The 10948-nt window shown below is 38.8% G+C and overlaps 1 protein-coding gene across 1 annotated transcript; it reads right to left on the bottom strand.

Annotated features, from left to right (window-relative positions):
• Positions 1-1203: 1203 nt before the first annotated feature.
• LOC104268740 (protein FAM133-like) lies at positions 1204-10006 on the bottom strand. Its single transcript, XM_009877215.1, has 10 exons — positions 9915-10006; positions 9148-9226; positions 6509-6583; positions 6303-6335; positions 5827-5895; positions 5178-5273; positions 4364-4411; positions 2488-2583; positions 1660-1759; positions 1204-1430 (listed from the first exon to the last, which is right to left on the bottom strand). The coding sequence occupies exons 1-10, from the start codon at positions 10004-10006 to the stop codon at positions 1204-1206; spliced, it is 915 nt and encodes a 304-aa protein (XP_009875517.1).
• Between the last annotated feature and the right edge of the window lie 942 nt (positions 10007-10948).

Raw genomic sequence — 10948 nt, 5'->3', positions numbered from 1 at the left:
TGGCTGGCTACTGAAAGATTAGAAGTATTTCTAAAACACAGGAAAACTCATGCAGTTTGGTAAAGTTTGCTTCATTTCACAGTTTAAGTTTCCTTTAGTCATTGCACTTCTGTTGATAGTCTTGGTTTTTAAAAAATTTTATTCCGAATCCGAATTTGAACCAGCAGTCTTCTTTTTCTTCTTTTTACCATGTTTCTTGTGCTTCTTCCTCTTTTTTGTTTTATCCTAAAGAAATAGTAAAATAGAAGTTATTGTATAACAAGATTGCCATTTCTTCAATTCTGCTAATGCTAACTAAGAGCACAGAAAGGATATCTATACAAAGATTTTTAAAAAGGGATTTCTATAAATGCCTACTGAGAAGTCACAGAAGGAAAATTTGTATTTTGCCCAGTAATTTGCAGTATTATAAGCAGTCTTCAATTTATCTCCATCATGGTCTGGCTATTTCACACCTCTCATGACTGTTTTATATATTTCTGAGAGAGTAATAAGGAAGTGCTTTGACAAGAAGTGACATCTTACACACGTGAGAATAACTAGGATATTTACATCTTTTAAAGTAAATGCTTTTATTTACTGTGCAAAATTAAATAGTTCAACTACACTTGCCTAGAATTTCCAGCACTCGCACCTCACTTAAAATGAAAAAACTGTGATCTCAATTGTAAATAGGAATACACTCAGTTAACCCCACTGGGATTCAGTCCTTCAAGTGATTATCCTGATCACGGTAATACAGAAGCTGAGAGATACAACCTTGCCTCTTTGCAAGCACAGTTCTTGAATAGGTGTGACATTACGTAAACAAAACAGTCTTGGCATAAAAGTTCTGTTCTAAACATATTACCTATACATACAATTCTTCTAAGAAAAACCTCACAATCAGGTACTAGAAAACCTATGGCCAACACCTTATTAATTATGAAAAAACAAACAAGCTCCATGGAAAACGAGTATCAAGTCTCACCGATACTCCCACGCTTGTACTTTCAGGTGACTAATGTAAATGTTCCTTTCACCCTAACTCATCTAGAACATTTGAGGCATCTAACTAGGAACCCTGCTGCTGACAGGGCAGACAGCAGCCGCACAGACACCCCCAGCGGGCAGTCAGGACCTGCGTAAGGCTCCTCCAGCTGAGGAGCCTCAGGCACCGGCGATCAATCGGGGTTCTATACAGATCACAGCTGAACCTTCCTCTCACTTCTCTACCAACAGACACAAATCTTCCACATCAACAAAAGTAACAGGTTGCTCCCGGCTTTTTATCTGGCTACGGGCAGGTGCTAGTGCAGATGCTGTCCCCTCCGTGGTCTGGCGGAGGGGACTTGCCGAAGAAGGACTATACACAGCACTGCTGAGGGAGAGCGCTGCCGCCTGCCCAGCAAACTGCTCGCCTGCCCGGTACCATACAGGTGCCGGTAGTTCTAGGGCGAAATACATGCTACAGTAAGTGTTAAACTCACACAAATCTCAAATTGCATATACCTATATAGGTAAAACAGTGACAAATCCTTCCTTTAATTCAACAATTGAAAAAGCGACTTCAGCAGGTAAACAAAGAAATTGTTAATTCAGACAGTTAATCGTTAATTCAGACAGTAGATTTTTGCTATAAAATGTGTATTACTGAAAAATGTGAAACTGGAAAATAACCAAGTACGGAGTATTTATATCCTAAATCTACAGCATGAGTAAGAGGGATACTTGCTGTTTTCTCTTTTTCCTCATTATTTTTCTTCTTTTTTGCTTGCACCTAAAAAAAAAAATTTAAATTGAATGTAAACGGGAGAGCAGCTTTGGAGATGCTGTTTTAAATAAGAGTTTGAGCTTTTGTTGCAAATAAATGAATGATGGCAAAAGAGAACAAATAACCCACGAAGAAACACTGATTACCTGTTTTATATTCTAAAATAGGCATTATCCTATAAACATCCAATTTGGGAACACACTCTGCTTTTAATACACAGCAGAACAACAGCAGAGATACAAAAGTGAAATAACTAAGCTAATTATGTGACGAAAATTCTTAACGAATGCAAGTCTTCAAAGCAGATATACACAGGGGTGACAGATTATTAAATCCAGTGTTTTTTTTTAATTCCCTTGAAAAGGGACCCAAAAATCTTTAGTCATCTTGAAATCTGCCAACCTATTCACAAACATCAAAGGGAAATCTTGTGAAGGATACCACACCAATCACTTAGACTTATTTCATTGAGCTGTGAAACATGCATAAAAAGTTGAAAACTTTAAAGAAAATTAATTTGACTTGTAGGTGATAGCTGTGCTAGGCAACTCTTAGTACAAGTTTTTAATAAAGAGAAAGGTACAAACAACTCTGAATGTGCTGCACTCTTAAATTCAGCTGCACAGAGCAGACAGGTTTCAGCAATATATTAAATCTAAGATAGACTGTTCATTCCCTCATGCAAATCAGTAAGCTAAAAGCATTGTGACACCTGACACAGGTTTTGCACTGACCTCCTCCGTCTGATCTGATTCTGATACGGATTCAGATGATAAAGGTCCATCACCACGATCAGCTTTTTTCCGTTTCCTGTGGTGATTTTTGCCTTCCTACACAAGGTAATACATCTGTGAGTGAAGTCAACCCTTTCAAATCTTATGAAATTTCTGCTTAAAAGTTAGATTAAAATACTATTTCCAAGTCGTGAAATATTTTTAAGTATTGTTGATATTAAACTAATTACTCATCATCAACAAATTCCCTACTAACTGTTAAAATGCTTTCAGTGGAAATAAGCTTTTTCTGTACATACTGCTTTTTCGTTACCAAGATACAGCAGCCTTCTAAAAGTGAGAGGAATAATCTCCAGTATAGACACTTATTTTAAATAACACATGAAGAAGTAAGCACTTGAAAATAAAATGTTTCACTCCTTTTAAATACTAAGTAAATGAAGATGTCTCAGTATGCGCATATAAACATTGCAGCTTCAGAATCCTGCTTTGCTAACGCAATTAAAAGAAAAAAACCTCCCTCTCTATTTGTGCCTAACCAGGACAGGCTGTTCCTGCCAGCTGCACTTCTACACTCCATATATATACTTGGTATATTTAAAGAAAAGTCTTTTTTTAAAAAATTATTTTTAAAATTTTGATGCTGCATGAGATTGTTCTGATGAGCTGCTTCCCCCCACACCTTTCTTTTGCTGTGGACCAGGCAGTGTGTTCCCAAGACTGAAGCTACCTTCTTTCATTCAATTTCTAAGGTTAGAAACTGAAAAAAGATGCTGCTCATCATCTTCTTGCAAGGTGGGATCTCGCATGTAAGCTGTGTTTGGTCTGTTACAGGTACCTCAATCCTTTCCCAAAGGTACTCATGAGAAGTACACAGGATGCAGCCCGCTGGGGAGACGGGGGTCTTCGGGTTGGGGGAGACCTCTAGTGCCCCAAAGCCCTTTGCTTTCAGAAGGCGTGTGAAAGCAGCACTACAACAAGGGGCTACGGCACACACTTGGTCTTGGAAGAGAAGCCACCCAAAGTTAAAAGGAGTTGGTGGGAAATGGACACTATAAAACAGAAGCAGGAGGAAGGCAGGAGGGGAAATCACCACGTTTGCCTTAGGCAGTGGAGACGCGGTACCAAGCCAGCGCTGCTGACTGGAGTAGCAGAGGCCAAGGCGACAAGAAAGGGAACTGGAGAAAAGGACGAGGGTGGACTCTCAAAGCATTGTTACTTTACACACAGGGTGGAAACAACTAAAATTTAAGTCATCAAGATTATCTGCATTAAACAATAGAAGGAAAAAGGTCTTCATCTGTGTACAGAAAGGTTAGGTGGTAGGAAGGAGGGAGAGTTTTTATGTTCAGAGAGAAGACAGATTAAGGTAATTTTTTCTTAAGCTAATACCTTTTTCTCTGCAGTCATAAGTACAATATCCATAATCATGACTACAGTTAGATAAATATATCCTCTACTTGATATTCCTTAATTTACAGCAACAAGCCAGTATCCCACCAGGCACGCCACTGAAATATCATCACACACTGTTAGCTCAGTGTGACTGCCCAAGATGAAACCCAAAATACTAGAACACAGCTGATCTACTACAGCAGATTAGACACTTTTTCATTTGCCTTCAGGACAAGAACAGATCCAGCAGCTTCCACTAACAATCATTACTAGAACAGGAGCCAAACCCAACTAAAAGCCTGCCTCAAACTGCTGGCACTGACCACCTGACTGCGTAGTTTCAGACAGAAAATTTCCACAGGTGTAAAATTGAGGCATTCAATATTAAAAAATTAAAAAAAAAAAAAAAAGGAAAAAAAGAAGAGCCCCATTAAGTGTGTAAAACGCAGTTCTGAGGTAAGTATTTCAAGAGTAAAAATACCTTCTCTTTTTCATAATCTTCCTTTGACCTTTTCTTTCTCGTGGTGTCCTAAACAGAAAGGAAAACAAACCATGACAAAATTATTTCAGGAAAAAGGCAGAAATCCCCAAAGCAGCCTGACTATTCTTTATTCTGTCTGTTGAAGGTCGTTCTTCAAAGTTGTTCTTTCTACTCTGCAGTTAACAGGAAAAATATGAAAAAGCCATAAATGTGGACATAGCTCTAATTTCCTGAACCAGGAGTGTGAAAAGGTCTGTACGGAATCTGGTAAGAGAGGACTTGCAGTACTCGTCGGAGCCTCTGGAAAGGACACCAGCTATCACCACGTATAACATATGTCTAACGTACAACAGTTCGGAGTCTTTATTCTCCATCTGTGCCCATTTTTTTTTGCAGGGCTTACGCAGGAATTCCACACTTTTCTGCCTTCCAGCTTCAGCACTAAGGTACCTCTGCGTCCTTTTACGTGGCAACAAACCCCCAACATTCTGTGATTATTTTTTAAGCATTAATGTAGTATTAAAACAAAATATTTGAGCAGCACAAAAGCTGCATATATCTGAATTCAGAAAAATAGCTTAAAATTGCTGGAATAAAGCATGTTCATTATGTAAATATCAAATTATATCTGCCAGGCATTGTGGCCAGGGGAGGCAGATTGCATCTGAAGCATACAAACACAGCTCAGCTACAACAAGAATACACGGCTTTAAATTTGGAAGATAAAATCTTGATATGCAAAAGTCAGAAATGTTTATGTCCATATAACGTAGATCAAGAGAACTTCCCAAGGGTAACATGCCTGCACATTTACCTTGCTGTCTGACTCAGAATCAGAAGTTGAGCTTGCTGAAGATTTCCGTGAGGAGCGATACTTCTTTTTCTTCCTTTTCTTCCCTTGTTTTTTATCCTATCCACAAATATTGTAGGAAAAAAGAAAAACACAACTCTGAATTTATTCTCACTACAATGAAGACTCACATTAAATGTAAAGAATAGGGAACACCAAATTCCTACATGTCATCATGTTCTCTTGAGGAATAAAGTACACTACAATTCATTCTTTTAGTGAGGGACCTTCATAATTCTTCTGCACTGAAAAAATGTAAACTGGTGAAAATCCAGGTTCTCTAGACTGTTTATTATTTAGATGGTGTGCTGCAGAATCTGATTATCTGTAACAAAGATTCTTCCTAAAAAGTAAAAATGGTATATTTGCATTTTTATGACAAAACACAAATGTTTAAGTCAGCCACCTAAAATCTACAGTGTTCATAAAGAAATTCTTGAGCAGATACACACATCTAAAATTCACAACTTCATTGTATGTACCACATGCATAGAATTAAACGGTTCTATGTAAACCGAGCTCTCAAATAATATTCTAACGTGTATTATGAAAAACTGTGTTAAATAACCTCCACAAACAGAACACATTAAGATTCTAGTAAGTTAGTTCTTACCTCGTCTTCTGAATCAGATGAACTGCTGGAAGAATCAGAGCTTGATGAAGAAGAGGAAGATGAAGACAACTTGACCAAACACAACAAAAGTGAAGCTTGTGAGATGCAGCATTTTGTCTGGCAAATAGTCAAAGGTCTATCCAAACACTCCCTTTAAAATTTCTTCATTTGCGAAGTATTATCAATGGCATTAAACTTCCAAGAAGCTGGTCTTACATAGATTTTCTAAATAAAACCGTACAAAGTAACTTCTAATATTTTTCATTTAGTAATATGTATTTAACGCTCTTTTCTGATAAGCAGAAGTAAATTTCTCCTTGTACCAGATATATGCCACCCCTCTCAAATAAAAATAAGTTAATTTAACAGCTACATTCAAAATTACAGCTATAATCTCGCTTTTTAAGTGAACCTAAATGACAAATAGCAACAACCTCAAAGCAAAAGAACCTCAGAAAAATGAAAATTTTGCTCACCCTACTAGATTTCTTCTTTTCCTTCTCCTTTTTCTTTTTCTTAAAAATAGAATAAACCAAATGTTACTTTGCATCATGCTCTTTTTTTCATGCATTTTGGTTTATGTACTTCGATGCTGGCTTTGAAAATGTATTTTTGACATTCTGTATCAGCAGCATCGATGACAAATTCAGTTCCAAACTGTATGAAACTGAAAATAACTTACCTCTTTCTTTTTGGAGGAACTCTCATTTCCACCCAGTAACTTCTCCCTGTGTTTTTCCAGTTCTTTCCTCCAATTCTGAAAACAAAACCAAACAGAAATAGTGACACGAGTATAATTTCCCAACAGCTTTTTTCACGATACCTTTTTTGCAACTCTGTCCTCAAACATTATAGTTTTCACAAACCCCACAGAAAATACACAAGATATAATGTTAACCAAGGCTATGAAGCATTTGATTTTTCAGATTAATACTGCAATACCATGTTAGTTCACACCCTGACGTCCAAGTTATTTGGATGTAAGAGACTATCACTCATCTTGAAGGCCATCAATTACAGTATTTTTGGTTTTGTATCACAGTGGTTTTTTTGCTAGAGCACTTTAGAAAAACCGGTATTTTGTCTTAGTTTTAAAATCACCTGAAACAAAACTTCAAGACAAATTCTCCTGGTCCTTCTTTGACATGTGGGTGTCTCTAGTGTCTGTTCTGGGCCTCACTGCTGTCAACAATGATTAAATTATTATACACATCGTCATGGAAATTCTCGTATTTTTTTTAGGCCAAGCACACTGCACAGATAAAAGTCTCCTTGTGTTCCTCCTTGTTAATCCCTCACGGGGTCTCCAAGTCCACCTGAAATCCTCCCTTCAAGAGCTCTGAAAGCTCCAACCCACCCCTTCGGACTGAAAAGCTGCGAGCTTCAACCTGCGTCACTCCCGCCTGCTTTGCCAGACACATCATGTGCGTCCTTCTCTATTATCGTTATTCTTCTGGTCCTGCCTTTCCTCGCCATGAAGCTGTATCGGTATAGCATTGGCAAAGCAACAACAATCCACCTATCGTGCTGAAAGGACAGAAATACCAGGAATTATATAAGATTATCGCTGTGCAGTACAGTGTGGGGGACGGCAGCTGGACTGCTGGTAACCTGGCATTGGTTGAAGACATTGACCTTGACAAATTCCCAGTGTACCCTTAAGATGGGAAGTTGTGGGCACTGAGTTTGGACACGTTTGCGGAACTTTCTCCCTCAACATCCGGGGGGATGAGCCCAGCCAGAAGCTGCTAATTGTTACCCAATTAGAATGTGAAAACCAAGTGTTTGACCTATAAGCAAAGGCCACGCTACCTTCTTCTAGTACCTTCGACTATGTATAAAAGGCACACCCTTTCTGTAATAAAGGAGCCATTTTGAGCCATTCTAATACCATTCAGTTGTGTCGTGTCCGTCTCTACAACGACAGTACAGCATGGGACACAGATCCCCAGGTCAGCGCGCTGTGAATTAGCTGACCAGCGCTGTGGAGCACGGCAGCAGATCGGCCGGGGCACGGCACCGTGCCTCGCGGGTTCCCACAGTCCAAGGCAGCACCACGCAGCAGGACGGTTGTGACCTCTGCTGTATGACCTGCCCACAGCTGCCCAAGGGGTCTCTAGCAACAGCCTGTGCTTTACTGGGCAGGTGGTCTCTTTAAAATATTTTAAGACTGTGCTAGTGTTATGTTTTAAACAAAAAAGCGTAACATCTGTCAGTAAAACAGGAGAGAGGGCATCTCACTCAGAGACTTGTCATCTTTTCAGCTGTTTAGAGTTCTGTCCCTAGGAGCTTAGCGAGAATTCATGGCCATTTCCTGAGTCCCTGCATCCCTTCCCACCCTTGTGCCATACTGAAGGGCTGGTTCCTTCTATTCATGCTCATTTCAATTATTTCATAATAAAGCAAAGATAAAAGCAGGAAAGGAATATGATAAAATACTAGACCAAACTCACCAAGCTAAAACTCACAGAGTGCAGAACAACTGATCCTCTCAGAATAGCATCCTGTGACCCTCTGAATACCATATAACTTCTTGGGCCAAAAGGTATGGAACAGTACTATGGGTACCATGCCCTTCCAGTAACAGAGAAAGAACATAATCTACTTCAACCAGAAACTCAAGCACAATGATGAAGACTACTGCTGGAAGCTTATCTCAAGATACCAGAACCCAAGGACGAAGAGGAACGGTTAAATCCATTGCGTACTAAACCCTTGCAGTGTATACAACGGGAGCTGTAGGTGAACCTCTTACCCTGTGCTGATCTCCTGTAGGTACTGAACACCGGCAACAGAGCAGCTGCATTTAGAGAAGGGAACCAGCATGGAACGTAACCAGTTTAGGACGAGACAGAAAGAAGAGCTTTATAGCCCTGTCAGTATACCGAGGGCCACTCTTTGTGCCTTCTCCTATATTAATATTACGCGTACACTCCCTGCCAAAGACATCCGTTTCCAGTAATAGACCTCTTTGCGATATATTTGGATTGTGAGACCTTGAACAAGTGAAGGTCGGCACAACAGACCTTGGTTTATCATATCAGAAAATGCACGAGTTTTGTTTCATGTATGAAAAGTTTAAGTTCTACTCAGCAGCGATATTCAAACCTTTTTATGTTGTGCTTCTCTGAACTGAGGGCAGCTCTTCATTGATTAAGGAGTAACTTTAACTTCTGATACAAAGGAAACAAAACGTTTATTCATTAACTGCTTGAATTAACTGAAATATTATGGGTTGTTGGTGCTGTTAACGATGATGGAGAAAAAAGAGCACATACAATAAGAAGAATCAAGTATCAACATATTAATAACATTACCAACCTCATTCATCTTTTCTTCAAATTCAGCCAAAGCCCTGGATCCTTTCTTTTTCTTTTCTAGTTGCTCTTTCACTTCTTCCCTACAAAAAAAAAAAAAAAAGATAGATTGCAATTCTCACAATTAAAAATATGTTCCTCTGTGTCTAACTTTTTTGTAGGTTTTTTTAAAGTTTAGCTTTGGTTGAACTTCCAACCGAAAGAAGAAATAAAGCATCTTAGATGTTAGGCCTCATACAGTAACCCAACCCTAATACCTTGGGTATGGTAGCTACATCCCTCTGAAAGATCTAAAGCTAACTTTGCAGTTAGGAAAATTGTTCTCTAATGTCTTGAGACGAGGTAAAATGTACTGAAGGTACAGTAAGTTGTTGATAATATTTCAAAATGATGATTTTGTTGGGCCAGTTAGACTGTGTTTTAAGAATATACCAGCAAAACATTTTTCTAGCAATTACTCTGTCTAAAAATTAAATACATCTTCAGGCTTTAGGTATTAGGATTTGTGAAAAATGATGAACATTTTCCTCTTCTGAGGAGCCATTGCCAAAATATTTAAAGACAATGAGAAATATGCATCTCAAAATGAAATGCCGTTGTTTTTGAAAGAGGAGACCGACTACATAATTAGGAAAGAAGACCCTGGCCAGAGACAAGGAATCTCTCAAGGCGTACTGCTGGGTATTCTGGGAAGGAGGTAGGCACCACTGTCCCCTCAGTAGGAGGAAACAAATCTTTTACTCCGAAGGTCAGACGAGTATTGCCACTCACCATGTTGGTCTTGGCCTGTTCAAGTAGTCTTGTATTGTTGGTCCCGAATTCTGGGCAGGACCTCGCGCTCTGGCCATAGCAATGGGATTCATATACGCCTTGAACACAAAACAACAAAAAGAAATATAAAATCCATGAGTTGAGCTATGACACCAAAATCTGTGCTTTTTGCTCTTCACACAAACTTTTTTTCGCTCACTGAAGAATAATTCTGACTTGCTGCTAAAAATATAAACTATTTAACTAAATCAAGTTGATTGAGTCTGGCAGAAAGAGTGAGGTGAGTGCTTTCTATTTGAGTTATATTGTGGCAGAAATAACTCACCCACAAAGAGAGCATGTTCCTTACAATAATTTCCCTCCCTGTACAATGACGTTGCAAACTGAGTACAAAGTGATGACTGTTGGAGTAGTCGTCTTTGACACACGGTACATGTAATTGAATTTCAGCTCTTACTCTCAGGGTCAACTCATCTTATGCCTCTAAAGTTCTGCTCAAAATTGTTGATAGCAGATTCAATAAATTCTGAAAAAAGTTTCTTGCTGTAACGCAAAAACAACCAAGCAGTGGTGCTCTGCTACAATTATGCATGTATGAGAATTCTGTGACTTAGGACTACTTAAAAGGAACAAAAAAAATTACGCCCCCCAAATACTGTTACGAGGTATTCCATCTTTCAAAGCCATACAACCTCTTCATATTTACTCTAAAATGTAATAGGTTATAAAAGATTAATCTGAAACTTAAAATCCACAATCTACCTCAGCAATTAATGGTAAAATTCTAATTGAGCAAACTATTATTCAGCTGGTGTTTTTCACGCCAATAATATTTTGCTCGTGTGAAAGGGAGGTACGTGCAGCCCCTTATCTCATGTGCTTTTCCCACCACGTCACCCCAGCACTTCACAATTTACTTCTGCAAAACATAACACCATTCTTACTGTCTGCATATTGGAGATGAGGAAAACAAATAATAACCTCAGTCAAAACAACAACTATGTATCTGGTGCAACGTTTTTAAAGAGTACAAC

This window comes from Apaloderma vittatum, unplaced genomic scaffold (genome assembly GCF_000703405.1).
Source record: "Apaloderma vittatum isolate BGI_N311 unplaced genomic scaffold, ASM70340v1 scaffold13559, whole genome shotgun sequence".
Taxonomy (NCBI): domain Eukaryota; kingdom Metazoa; phylum Chordata; class Aves; order Trogoniformes; family Trogonidae; genus Apaloderma; species Apaloderma vittatum.
The sequence above is the reverse complement of the archived record's forward strand: the minus strand, read 5'-3'. Positions and strand labels throughout refer to the sequence as shown.